The sequence below is a fragment of the Camelus ferus genome, chromosome 23 (genome assembly GCF_009834535.1).
Source record: "Camelus ferus isolate YT-003-E chromosome 23, BCGSAC_Cfer_1.0, whole genome shotgun sequence".
In the NCBI taxonomy this organism is placed as follows: Eukaryota; Metazoa; Chordata; class Mammalia; order Artiodactyla; family Camelidae; genus Camelus; species Camelus ferus.
In genome coordinates, this window is record NC_045718.1 from 20,362,162 (window position 1) to 20,377,339 (window position 15,178).

The window sequence follows — 15,178 nt, forward strand, 5'->3', positions numbered from 1 at the left end:
ATAGCAAAAGAACTGAAAGCAGGGAATTAAGTAGGTATGTGTACACCCATGTTCACAACAGCATTATTAACAACAGCCAAAAAGTGAAAGCAATCCAAGTTCCACTGATGGATGAATATATTAAAATGTGGTATATCTATACAATGGAATATTATTCAGCCAAAAAAAGAAATGCTGACATATGCTACAATGTGGATGAACCTTGAAGACGTTATGCAAAGTGAAAAAAGTCAGCCACAAGCAGGCAACTACTGTATAATGCCAATAATGTGGCACCTAGAATAGTCAAACTCACAGAGACAGAAAGAAAAATGGTGGTTTCCAGAGGCTATGGGGCAGGGGGAATGGAGAGTTATTGTTTAATAGGTATAGAATTTCACTTTTGCAAGGTGCAAACAGTTTGTGGCTAAACAGTAGTGATAGTACCACAACAATGTAAACACAGAACTGCCAACTTAAAAATGGTTAAGATGGCGAATTTCACGTAATGTGTATTTTACCACAATTAATTTTTTAAATTCTAGCATTTATTTTGGTCCTGGTTGCACAGCTCCATGCATATACTAAAATCCACTGAATTATACACTTTAAATAGGTGGCTTGTAAGGTGTGCAAATTATATCTCAATTAGCCTGTTACAAAATGAAAAAGGGAATCAAATGAACATTCTAGAATTGAAAACGCTCCTTGAAATTAAGAACTATTTGGATGGGTTTAACAGCAGACTGGTCACAGCAGAAGATAGAATTGGTGAATTAGAAAATATGTCAACAAAAATTAGCCTGAATCATAGATACGAAAAAAGAATGAAGAACAGAACATTAGAGACATGCGGAATAGTCAAACCATCTAACATTCGTAAAATTGGAGTCCTAGAAGCAAAGAAGAGAGAGAATGGAGCAGAAGTGCTATATAAAAATATAACAGAAAGTTTCTCCAAAAATTATCAAAGCCATCAATCCACAAATTCATGAAGCTCAGCAAATATGAAGCAAGATTAAAAAAAAAAAAAACACCCCACCTAGAAACTTTTAATAAATGTTGAAAAAAAAAATAAAGAGAAAAATTTAAAAGAAGCCTCAGGGGGGAAAACATCACATTCAGGAGAACAATGAAACAGCATCTGGATTCTCATCAAAAGCAGTAACAAATTTGAACTGCTAAAAGTTAAAAAGAAAAAGTAAATCTATAATTCAATGCACAGGGGAAATAATGCAAAATAAAGACATTTCAATCGAATGATTAAAAAGTTCATCACCAAAAGAACGACACTACGGAAAAAGACTAAAGGAGATCTTTAGGCTGAAAGAAGAATGATCGCAGAAGGAAATGAGAATAAAGGGAAGAGTGAAAAATATATAAATCAAAAGATATTGGTCATTTAAGGCAATAATGATAACAAAGACCCGTAGGTTTATAATAAAAATAACACAAAGTGCAAGAAAGGGGATAAGTAGAATTAAACTGTTGTACAGATCTTATGTGATTTGAAAAGTGGTAAAAGTACTCATTTAAATAGCTTTTAATATGTAGAGAATGCAGTTGTGAACTCTACAATAAGCACTAAAAGAATACAAAAAGATACAAATAGAAAGCTAATAGAAAATCAAATGAATAATAAATACTTGGTTAATCCAAAGAAGGTGGCAAAGGAAGATTAAAGAACCTACAAACAGGTAAGAGAAACAGAAAACAAATAGCAAGATGGTAGACTAAAACCCAATGATATCAATTATGATAAAAATAAGTGGACTAATATTCCAATCAATATAATTCGCCACATTCACAAAAGTAAGAAGAAAAAAATACTATTTCAATAAATGTAGAAAAGGTATTTGGTAAAATTTAAAACCTGTTAATGATAAAAATTCTCATAAAACTAGGAATATTAGAGGCCTATTTTAATCTAATAAGGAGTGTTTCCAAACTAAAAACAATTAAAGTCAACAAAATACTTAACAGTGAAATACTGAACATATTCCCCTGAGGTTAATAATGACAAGAATGTCTACTGTCTCCACTTCCATTTGACGTTACATTGGAGATCCTAGCCAGCACTAATTCAAGAAAAAGAAATAACAGATATAGATTTGAGAAAGAAAATAAATAAAATACTTTTAATTCACAAAAATATGATTGTATATGTAAAATCCAAAAGAACCTACAAAATATCAAGTTAATAAGCAAATTCAGCAACTTCGCTGCAAAGTTAGTAAAGAATTTTAATGTTTTGCCAAAGCAAGCACGAAAGTCAATAAATAGTTTATATTAACAACAAACAATTTAAAAGTAAAAAAAATTTAAATCCCACTGACAAAGCACCAAAAAAAAAAAAATCAGCTGTAAGATCTTGACACTGAGAGCTACAAAATAAGAAATTAAAGAAGACCTATGATATTATATGGCTGTTACATGAACTGGAAAACTCAATATTAAAAGTTTCATTCTCTCCAAATTGGCTTTTAGATTCAATATAATCCTGATCAAAATCCCTACAGATTTTTTTTTTTTGGAGGGGGGTGTTTGGGTGGAAATTGACTCTAAAATTTAAATGTATGTGCAAAGGACCTAGAACAGGCGTGGCAGTCTGGAAGAAAAAGAACAAAGGCGGTAACTGATTTTAATGTTTACAGTTATGCTATGCCAATTAACACAGTTTAGTATTGACATAAGAATAGACAAATAAAGCAGCGGAACATAATAGAGTCCAAAAATAAACCTGAGCATGCACAGTCACTTGATTTGTGACCAAGGCTCAGTGCAGTGGTGGAGGTGACAGCCTGACTGACACAGGTTCAATGAAATAAGAGGAGGGAAAATGGAGACACATGTCATTTCCCTCCCATTCTCACCACTGCTGTCTGGGTGCACTTGCAAAAATCAAAGTTAGATCATGTCACACACCTAATGAAAACTCTTGATGGCTTCTTTTTGCCCACATGACAAAATGTAAACTCCTTGGCAAGACCCTGGTACTCTATATCCCTGGATCTTGCCTCCCTCTCTCAGCACTCCTCCTTCTCCTGATGCTGACTCTGCTTTAGACATAAGGAATGCCTTGCTAGTCCCCAGGAGCACACTGCTCTGCATATCATCTCTTCACTTACAAGAATGCCCTCCTTACTCCTCACCAGACTAACCCCAGTCACCTCCTCCAGGAAGCCCTCCTAGATTCTCTCGCTAGTTAGTAAGCCAGAACACCCTGAGCTGACCCCCTGGAACAGCACCTCTCACATTCTGTGCCAGTGTCAATCACCTGTGGCCCCCACTAGACTGGGAGCAGACTGAATAACTGTATTCCCATCCCCTACCACCTAAGTTGGTAAGTTTTCTTTAAAGAAAAACACCGTAAACAGGGCACCAAAAAACACTGATGGAGAACTAAAATAAAAGTAGAACTTGGATTGGCCAAAAAGGAGCCGGGAGGAAACGGACAGTGTGAGAGCAGAGGGGAATCAGGCACGTGAGCTGAGTCTGTTTTGCTCCAAAGCGTAATGCTCTTGCATTACCGCCGAGCATCAGGAAGCCTTTACATTTTTTTTTAAAACTCTGGAATCACAGTTTCACAGTAAATCACTGCTGCCTGGAAGCCACCCAGAATCAACTTCCTCTTGTTAAAAATGCTCCCCCAAGCCACTCCCCTGATCCCACACACCCCCCACCAAGAACAATCACGAGTCAGGTGTCAGTGTAGGGTACAGCACCTGTAGCCCGGTCTTCTATCTGAAGCCCCTACTTGAACAAGAGGCCCGTCACCTCCACAATCCTTCACACACTGAGAGCTCAAGTCAGGAAGAAGGCTGACTTTTTTTTTTTTTTAATTAAAATAAGAGGGAAAGTTCTATGATGGATTCTTCTCACAATCTGGGGACAGCGGCAAAACTGATACTAGCACTGAAATCAGACCTCAGCCAGTGGCCACTGCTGCGAAGTCCCGATTACCAAAAGAGAAACACACCCATCAACAGCACTTCCTGCTGCTAACAAGACACTTAGATGGTAACTGCCAGGTGTCTGCTTTTGTCCTCTTTTTGCCAAAATAAATGAATGGTAGAAATACTCAGCATAAACACAAGAAATAGCAATGCCAAGGAAAAGAGCATGAAATGTGAGGATACTACAATACAATTTCACATTTCTGTCTGCTGTATTAGACATAATAACTTGAATTAAATATTTTTCGGTTTTTATCAAGGAGATACCCCCGGCTGCTAAGAAGGGCTGGTCTGCATGCCAGTGTCTCAGCTCCGCCCCACTCTCCATGTCCAAGGAACCCGCAGGAGGAGGAACCCCCAGGAGAAGCCTTGCTGATCAGGCTTAAATAACCAATGCTATTCCACTCCTATTCAGTGATTTTTTAAATTGCTATTATGGAATAGATAAACAAATTATGGTATATCCATACAATGGAATATTATTCAGAAATAAAAAGAAAGAAGCTTTCAGATATACCTGGAGGAAACAAACTTCCAAGTAACAGAAGCCAATCTGAAAAGGCTACATACTATGTAATTCCAACATTATGACATTCTGGAAAAGGCAAAATTATGGAGATAGTAAAAAGATCCGTAGATGCCAAGAGTTGGAGGGGAGAGATGGATGAACAGGCAGAGCACAGAGGATGTTTAGAGCAGGGAGACTACCCTGTGTGACATACAGTGTCAATATCCATTTGTCAAAACCCACAGAATGTATAATGCAAAGGGTGAACCCTAATGGAAACTTTGGGCTTTAACTGATAATAATGTATCGGTGTTGGTGTAGTAAGTGTACTGCCCTGATGCAAGATGTCAGTAAGAGGGAAACTGTGGGTGGTGAAAGGAGTGTCTGTACTTTCTGCTCTATTCTAGAATCCTAAAACTGCTCTGAAAAAAAAGTGTCTATTAATTAAAAAAAAATGCCACTAGAAGCCACGGGGACTGCCTGTATCACTGGACGTCTAAGAAAGAAAAGCCCTGGTCATCTCATGCCTTCTAGCTGACAGCTTCCTACCATCATTCAGCTGGGCAGCAGAGTCATCTGTTTGAAAACTGAAATGGTGTCCATCCACCTAAATAGAAACCACAGTGAGGACTGACAACTACAAATCAACAGGATGAATGAGGAACGTACATGAGTCCAATTTGCTTTCAGCACCAGTGATGAGGAAATCATGGAAGAGCTGGGAATAGTGAACCTAGAAGAACCCAGGGGGGTGACTATCTGCCCAGGAGAGAGAAGCAGGGTGGGCAACCAGCCACTGGAGTCACTTCCGACCCCCATGCTCCCTGCCTAGCCCTACACACATGCAGCAGCAACCTCAGCTTAGGGTCAGCCAGGCTGACCACCCAAACTTCTCACCCCTCAGCTGTGTGAGAGGGGTCAGAAGAGGCCAGGGAGGGAATGATTCAGAGAGGGGGACCCGAGGAATGAAATGCACAGCATGGTTCACTCCATCTCCAGATCTGTGATAAGGGAGCATGATCTGCAGGGAAAAGCACAGATCCAGAGGTCAGGAGACCAGAGTCCAGCTTCCCTCCCTGGACAACCTGGCCCTTTCCCCTCATCTGCAAAGCAGGGATAATACTTGCCCCAGAGCCACAGATGGTTAGAGCTGGGATGAACCCAACTTATGGGTAAGGCAAGCAAAGTCCAGGGAGATGAAATGACTTCCTTAAATTTGCAAAGCTGGGTGACAATCACACCTAGCTGACCTTCCTCCCTGCTCAGTACAGTTTCTTCACCGCCACGAAGCTAGAATAAAGATAATCTATGCAACAAGGAATATGGTCAATCATATGTAATAGTGTTGTATGCAGACAAATGGTTGCTAGACTTGGTGTGGTGAACGTTTCCACAAATTACTATGGAATACACCTGAAACTAACATAATATTGTAAATCATCTGTATTTCAATAATGAGAAAGATAATCTGTGCAAAAGTATTTTGGAAAGTTAGAAGCACTAGATAAAGGAAAGCTGTCAGTGCTCTCTCTCTCTCCAACAGCACACCTCAGTCCTGTTCTGCTCTGGGTGATCATCTCCTTGGCAAGTGTCAGCTGTGACCGGCACTAGTCAGTGGTGCTGCTGTCTGAGGCTACAGAGCCAAGGACAGAAGGATGCTCTTGGCCCCAGGCCGCAGGGCACCAGAATTGTCACCCTGGAGATGGCAAGATTGGCTCCATCCTCCCCTTTGCACTTTCACAATCCACTGGCCATCAGCAATAAGGGTTCCTAAGAGAGGGAATATGTTTTGTGAATAATAATTCCATCTTTAATCCATGAAGCACACCAGGCCAATAATCCACAAAGTGCTTGAAAGAGATCCCGCTGGCTTTGCTTCGGCAGACCCATGCCAAGCTCCGTTCGCTCCATTTCCAGCCCTTTTGTCCTCTTACCAGTTTAACTAATGTGCAAACATATTCCCAAACAGCCTACAAAACAGATGATTACCAACAGGGTGTAGAATGACGCAAATGTAGGCCATCTACATAAGTGAAACAAGTTGAGCCAAAAGGGGTCATCTGTGTGGCTTAATTCACGGACCTAGGCTACATCCACGGGACTGAATTCACAATTGCTGGCTTTCGCAATTTAACCTAGCTCTTTCTTGACCCAAGCCTTGGGAGGGTCTAATCCTCTCACTTCAAGAGCTCCCACACCAAAACCCACGTCCACACCCCAACCCCACACACATACATGGCCAAGCCACCATGGCTCACTCTCCACCTAGTTGGTGGTCTCCCCTGTGGCACAATTCCATTGGTGTAATCAGGAGGACACCAGAGAGAGGTCAGTTCCTTGTATTTTTTATGAGAAGTAAGTCAATAATTTCCTATTTCTCCCCACACTCTCAGAGAAAGGGCCAAGGGCAGAGGGAGCCACAATCTTAGAGCATGGGTAAGAAGACAGTACACGGCGACTGTGAACCTGCTGAGCTGTTAATCAGAGTTCTCCTCCCGAGGGGATTTCCACAGCCTAATCCAGGTTCAACAGATGGGGTGCCCTTCACGGCCCTCCAACCTCCTCTCAGCCCTACCAGCCCTTCACGTCCACTGACTGAATGGTGCCTTTTAACAAAAAGGCCTGTGCCTGGAAAACTGTGCTGGATCTGTCCCCGGGCCAGCACCTTAAACCTCCTATCTCATCACCACCTCAGATGCCTTGGGGAAAACGCAGCCACCCACCTCCCCGTAGCCAGTGCCCAACCTCCCCACCACAACCACCAAGCCAACGGGTGAGCCACGCACAGGAGCTTCTTGGTCAGTTTTGACTCAGTTTGAATCAGTGTATCCTTCAGTGTTTTGTCCCTATTTTATCAAATCTGTCACTATTTAGAATAGAGAAGAGTCAGAAGGGGACGGAATATTACGGACTGCATGATTTGTTGTGCCCTCTTGAGTGAGTCATATTCCCCCCGGGTCTGCTTCCCTATTTGTGAGTTAAGAGGGTTGAACCTCCACAGGGCTACTGGGCTCTGACCTCCAAGAGGTCTACTTATCATAGCCTGCTAACTGCCCCCAGCCCACCCCACCTTCCTCCCCCTCCCATCACAGGGAGGAGGTTAGTCCATTTTCATAGTCAGCCTGGAGGTGAGACTAATACAAAAGAGATTTTTAGAACTCCCAGATTTTGCAGCTGGCCAGAGACTCAAAATCCACTGCCCAAATGCCATACCTTCAGACAGGTAAGGTACTGTCACCCCCAGGATGTAGATAGGAAGACTGTGATCCAGAAAGGCTAAATGATGTGCACAGGGTTCCCAGCCATCCTAATGGGTGAGACCAAGAGGACCAGCAGCCAACTCCTCAGTTTCCTCATGTTGCTCTTCCCCAACTCCCCTATCAAGGTTAGAGAATGGCATTCTTTCAGGCGTGAGCCAAAGCTTTAAAAGGAATTACTAAGCATAAAATCAAGTCTTTACACAAATGAACTTATTTACAAAACAGAAACAGACTCACAGACATACAAAACAAACTTATCGTTACCAAGGGGGGAGGGGCTGGGAAGGGATAAATTGGGAGCTCGAGATTTGCAGATACTAACAACTATATATAAAACAGATAAACAGGTTTATACTGTATAGCACAGGGAACTATATTTAATATTTTATAGTAACTCATAATGAAAAAGTATGAAAAGGAATATATGCATGTATATGTATGACTGAAACATTATGCTGTACACCAGAATTTGACACAATATTGTAAACTGACTATACTTCAATAAAAAATAAAATAAAATAAAATCAAGTCTTTACAGAAGCAAATTGTAGGTATAACCCCTTGATATTCATATCATTATTTAGGATCAAGACATGGTAGTGAGAGCTTTGATGCTAAACTCTTTGCCAACTAGAAAGCTACAGAGGAATTATGAATTTCCTAACTACAGTCTATTTCATGACTCTGGAAATCAGAAATCAGGGGTACTCACAATTAACGGCAAAGGAGTTCCAACCCAGCATACACAGTGCCCGGGAAGAAGCTCTCTGCTCTGCTAACCTACAAGGTAAGCTTGACACATTTACATCTGCGTTTACAGCTCTGCCAATATTAATAAGAAACTGTGGAAACCAAAGAACTATTCTATTTATTTGCAAACTTTCAAGGCCATTGCTATAAGTAGCAAATGGTTTATTTTAAAAAACTCAACCAGTTTTTTTAAAGTTAAATTTAATTTCCCATATGTGTATAAGAAGCTCTTTTAGGCTGAAACAAATCAGTTGAGTTATCTAAGCCAAAATGATCATATTTTCCTAACTAACATAAAGTTTTCTAGAAATGTGCTCACAGAGAAAAATATTCCTAACATGTACTAAAACTCACATTTAAGAATCTCAATATTGCACTTTAGGGATGATTTTGTTCTTGTAAATGATCAATCTCGACTCATTTAATCCCCCTACAAAATCCATACAAGCCATGCAGAGAATTATTCCTTGGGATTTTAAAGTATATTAAAAAAAAAAAAAACACACCACACATATCAAAGGGGTTGTTCTGAGTCTGAAGCATCTGAAAATCAGCTCCTCTCTACTGGAAAGCAAAGTAGTAGGCAGTTGGATGCTCTCAGAGGAAGGGGCTGAAGTCCTCCCCCACTGCTGGTACTGATCTGAAGACAGAGAGGCATCGTTACGCCACCAGCAAGACATCAGTTCTTGTATCCTGCACATCTTGTATCTTGGCAGGGAGCTGGCTGTTCCTCCCAACGATCTCAAGGCTGAGTCTCACTAGTTCCCTTTAGTCCCAAGAGTGTATCCTCCCTCAATTCAGCCTCCCAGTGGCTTCCTGGATGACCCACTCAGTTAGCAGCCCAGCCAGACTGAGACCTCTGGGACCCTCCATAATGGGAGACAATGAGGGCCACCACTATCTGAGGCTGAAGACTTACTAGATGAACTGCCTTATCTTAATCCATCTAACGTGTCAACTAGAAGAACAATTCCCATCAAACACTTAAACTAGATAAGAACCTGACATTTCCCTTTGCAATGATGTGACACTCTTGGTTTTTCAAAGGAGAAAATCACTTTAACCAGCCCAGTGGCCCCCTTCCTGCTGCGACGTGTCCCAGGCACCCATTCACTGACTGTTTAAGCAAGTCCTGATTCCAGCACATTTACAGAGCATTTATCTTCTTTCAGTTCCTCCCTTGGCCTGTAGGACTAACAATCCAGAATCAGTATAACCCAGTAACAGCACTACTCCCTGTAGCCACAAGAGCCAGAATGAACCACAGCCTGACTATCTCAGCAAATGTAGGCCAGGGAGAACACAGACAAGCGAATGTCACCAGTCACCTCCAAAACTCATGTTAGCAAAGAAATAACTCATTCTTTCCCAACCATTTACCACGGGCAGGGCAGGGAGGGCAAGCAAACTTGGAGCGAAATAGCATCCCTGTTGCCAGAAGTTAATTAGCTTTGAAGCAGCCAGAGGTCAGCAGCAGGTGATAGAAAAGTCCCCATAATTAGAATAACCAACAGGTAGGCATTCAGCAATTGCATACCAAGTGAAAGATTCACCAATGCAGTGACAATGCATGCCTGCTTCTGCAGCCCCACCACCCGAGCCAGTGGCTTGCACTCCACGTGGAACAGGAGGGAAGCCTTTGGTCTCCTCCACATTCATCCACTGACATGCAGGATGCCCCCGGACCTACAAAGGACGAGAACAGCAGGCGAGGGTATCGAGCAAGCATCATGCTCCCTCAGTTCCGGACATCAGTCATGCTAGTTCCCATCCATTTAATTACTCTTCTGCTGACCACCCACAATTAAGTTAAAGACATGACAACAAGGTCTGAGATTTGAGGGATGTACCTGACTCTCTCTCCCCTCCAGGGGTGGTGGAATCTGATCAGCAAAACCAATCTTCCCTGGATCACCCATAAAGGCACTAACCTCATCCACGTTCTCAAAAGCGTTGATGACATCATATGGCAAACAGGACAGAAGGTCAATCACAAACCACGTCTTCAGGTAGTTCATGCGGATGAGTTTGGGGTCAGAAATCACCTCCCCAGCTGGTCCAACAAAGGTGGTATGAAAATTCAGCACAATGTCCACCAAAAAGATGACGTCCACGATGCTATCCACAACCAGCCAGGCCACGTTGTTCTGTCTGGTCTTAAAGGAGACATTGTAAGGGACCAAGATGGCTGTGTAGAAGGTTAAGATCAAGATAATCCAATCCCACGTGGTCTTAAAAACACAGTAATGTAAGATGATGTGAGGGGGAGTCTTTGGTGCCTCTTGCTTGTATTGGGGAAGGATGTCTGAGCCCAGCTGCAGAACCTGTACAGAAAAACATGGCCAAGAGAGAACTAAGTTAGGGTTTCATTGTAAGCATCTAACCAGTCAGCATCTGTCACTGATAAATACTCATGACACTCCAGATGGATCCATGTGCAAGAACAGGTAGCAGAGGAGTATGGGAGAAAGGAAGTGAACACTGTAACACAAACAGTCAGAATGAAACAATAACAAACCATTATTTGGCTTACTGTGAGCCAGTCACTGTATTTAGTACTTCACCTACATGTATTATCTCACTTAATTCTAAATACAAGCTTGTTTTATTAGCCAATTATTATTCTATGTGACAAGTGAGAAACTGAGGTGCAAGAGAATTAAGTAACTTTACTCAACAAATACTGATTGCTGTGTGCCAGGAATTGTTCTAGACATGGGGCGTACAGCAATGAAGGAAACAGCATGATCCCTGCCCTGGGGGAGCTCAGTCCAGTACACAAATCAAGATGATTTCAAATCGTAAGAAGAGCTAAATAAGAGGTTGGGGTGAGGCACAAGGGGATTTGATAGAATGTGACTTGAGGAGTAGGGGAAGGAGAGTGTTTGAACTAAAGCCTGGATGAAAACAAGACACCAGCCATTCAAACTTTGCATGAAAAAGTTATCCAAATTAGAGGGGATAACTGGTATAATGATGCCAGGGTGGGATAACTTTGATATTTTCAGGAAAAGAAAAAAGTCTGGTATGACTAAAGCACACTAAATGAAGGGGGAAGGGATGCTGGATGAACTCAGGGGGGAACCACACAGACCCTAGTGGGCCATAGGGAGGTGTGTTTTTTTATTCTCAGTATGTCTGAGTATAGGGTTTTAAGTAAGAGAATAATAATCTGATGCATACTTTCAAAAGATCACCATGCCTGCTGTGTAGATAATGAATTGAGGCAAAGGATGAGAAGGAAGAACAGAATCAGGGAACTTGTTACAAAAGCATGGGGAGAAGTTGGGGTGATGGAGAAAAGTAGTCCGATTCTGGATGTATTTTTGAAGTAAAACCAACTAGACTTGCTAATGACTAGAAAACGAAGAAAAGGGAGCACTGAAAGGTACTCATTACTTAATTCCCAAAACCCAGCATGGTCCAGAATAGGCACTACAGGACAATTTTTAAGTGAATGACTAAACTTCAAAGTCATATAGCTAGCACAAGATGGAACCAGGATTCCAAACTAGGTCTAGTTGGATTGAAAACACATGCTGTTTCACATCAAGGTTATATTTCCCTAAATAACAGGGTTTTAAGCAAGCAGATTTAGCAAACGATGAAGTACAGAGAAGCTTGGTTCCAAGAAAGTATCATGGATGGTTTTCACCTTCAACATTATATGAAAAACAAACATAAGAAGACACTAAAAGGTACAAACAGGAAAGCAAACTTGCTAGGAATACTACAGTTCCCTGCAGTGAGTTCTCTGGGTTTTCTTTTTGCCTCATATATTCCTAGTCTTGGAACTGAAGAAGCCAGCAACCTGGAAACACTAATGGGTGCAGACAAAAAGAGTTCCAACAAAAGCCCACTCTCAAAGACTGGGAAGGGGGCAGCCCCAAATTCAGAACACTTAAGATAATAACAACTCTATTGGCTAAACACTACAGAAAAGGCTGTGGCCCCAATCCCATCCAGGTCATCAAAGGCTACCAGGAAGCCAAGAATTCCCCCTTCTCAAGACTGTAATGAAGCACCCAGCCTCCATCTCCTTCCTACAGGAGTATTACCAGAGAAGGCCCAGTAGGGAGCCTGGACTTCCTTTCACCTCCACCCAGCAGAAATGAGGCCCCAACCCCACAATGCAGAGAGGTATCAATGTAAGCTTTGTGGGGAGCTGTAACTCTCACTCTTACCCATCACTAACAGGGAACCCCCATCAAGTGTCAATGGAGGCTGAGTTGGAAACCTGGACTGCTATCCCAACCTGGAAGAAATGAGGGGATGTCTACCCTTCCTCTGCCATGTCTGTGTCAAAAGTGGCCACCTAAAACAAAATGTTTAAATAAGACCCAGAGTCTCATAGCATAACAACAGAATAATATCCAAATGCCCATTTAAACAACAACAAAAAAAAATCACTTATTATATCAAGAACCAGGAAAACATCAAACTGATTGAAAAACATAAAATCAGTTGATGTCAACAATCAAGATGACAGAGATGTGAGAATTATCTGACAAAGGGTTTAAAATAGCCATCATAAAAAAGCTTGAATGAGCAATTACAGACACACTTGAAACAAAAAAAATAGAAAGTCTCAAATAGCAAAGAAATAGAAAAGAAATAGCAAAGAAATAGAAATTCTCAGCACAGAAAGAGAAGATATAAAGATCAACTAAATGAAAACTTTAGAACCAAAAATATAATAACTGATTTTAAAAATTCAGTAGATAGGTTCAGCAGAAGGGAGGAGACATAGGAAAGAATCAGTGAACTTAAAGACAAAACAATAGAAATTACCCAACCTAAACAGACAGAAAGACACATTACCTGATGGTGAAAGGGTCAATTGACCACAAAAACATCCTAACGTGTATGCAGCAAACAAAAGAGCTCCAAATATATGTGAAGCCAAAACTTATTGAAAGATGAAATAGACAAATCCATATTCCTCTCTCAACCTCTGATAAAACAACAATACAGAAAATAAGCAAGGACATAGAAGAACTCAGCGACAACATTAACCAGCAGGACTTCATCGATATTTATAAAGCACTCCACCCAGCAAGAGCAGAGTGCACATTCTTTTCAAGTGCACATGGGACCCTACCTAGGATAGACCATGTACTAGCCCATAAAACAAATTTTGACAAATTTAACAGAATTTAAATCACACAGGTGTGTTCTCTGACTACAGTGAAATCAAACTAGAAATCAATAACAGAAAGATAACAGGAAAATATTCAAATAATTGGAAATGAAATATCCAAACACTTGAAAACAACACACTTCTAAATAATCTATGCGCCAAAGAAGAAGTCTCAAGGGAAATTTAAAAATACACTGAACTCAATGAAAATCAAAATACAACATCTCAAAATGCCGCTAAAGCAGTACTGAAAGGGAAATTTACAGCATGAGATGTTTGCATAAGAAAAAAGACTAAAGTCTCAAATAATAATGTGCAATCTCACCTCAAGGACCTAAAAAAGAACAAAATAAAAGTAAATTAGCAAGCAGAAGGAAGGAAATAAAGCTAAGAACAGACATCAGTGAAACTGAAAATAGGAAAATAGTAAAGAAAATCAGTGATCTTTGAAAAATCAATAAATTTGAAAACCTATAGCAAGACTGAAAAAGAAAAAAAAATAGAAAAGCCACAGATTACCAGAAGAATCAGGAATGAAATAAGAGATATAATAATAAACCATGTAGATACCAAAAAGGTAACAGGAATGCTACAAACAACTCTGCATATATAAATTCGCCTACTTAGATGAAATGGTCCTCGAAAAACACAAACTACCACAGTTCATAGCCCTATAAACAATAAGAAAATTGAATTCATAATTTTAAAACTCCCAAAATAGAAATCTCCAGACCCAGGTGGTTTAATGGACAATGGTACCAAAATTTAACAAAGAATTAACAACAATTCTATGCAATCTCTTCCAGAAAATAAAAGCAGAGGGAATACTTCTCAATTCATTTTGTGAAGCTAGTATTACCTTGATTCCAAAACCAGTCAAAGACAGCACACACACACACACACACACACACACAAGACAATTACAGACCAATATCTCTTATAAATATAGATGCAAAAAATCCTTAACAAATAGTAGCAAATAGATTTCAACAATATATAAAGAAATGACCAAGTGGGGTATATTCCAAGGGTGGAAAGTTAATTCAGTATTCAAAAATGAATCAATGTAATTCACCATAGTAACAGGCTAAAGAAGAAAAATCACATGATTTTATCAACTGATACAGAAAAAAAATCTGACAAAATTCAACATCTATTCAAGATAAAAACTCAGAAAAAAAAAGAGTAGAGAGGAACTTCAACTTGATAAAAAGCATATATTAAAAAAAAACTACAGCTAACATGTTTAATGGAGAAAGACTGAAGGCTTTCCTCTTAAGATCAAGAAGAAGGCAACATATCAGCTTTCACTACTCTTATTCAATAAAGCTCTGCAGTTGCAATAAGGCAAAAGAAAAAAAAAAGGAGGTGGGGAAGAAAGAAAAGGAGGACAATAAAAGGCATCCAGATTAGAAAGGAAGAAATAAAAATATCCCTATTTGAAAATGACATAATGTGTACATCGAACATTCCATATACACTCCTAGAACTAACAAATGAGTTCAGCAAGGTCACACAATACAAGATAAACCAACAAAAATCACTGTATTTCCATATACTAGAAATGAACACCAAAATTACATAA

General features: G+C 40.3%; 1 protein-coding gene across 1 annotated transcript in view; it reads right to left on the minus strand.

The window, feature by feature from the left end:
• The window catches only part of KCNH1 (potassium voltage-gated channel subfamily H member 1), a 337,422-nt gene that overhangs the window by 249,151 nt on the left and 73,093 nt on the right, over nucleotides 1–15,178 (minus strand). Inside the window, 1 exon segment of the mRNA XM_032466400.1 lies at nucleotides 10,385–10,777. Within this exon segment, the coding sequence (XP_032322291.1) occupies nucleotides 10,385–10,777 (393 nt within the window).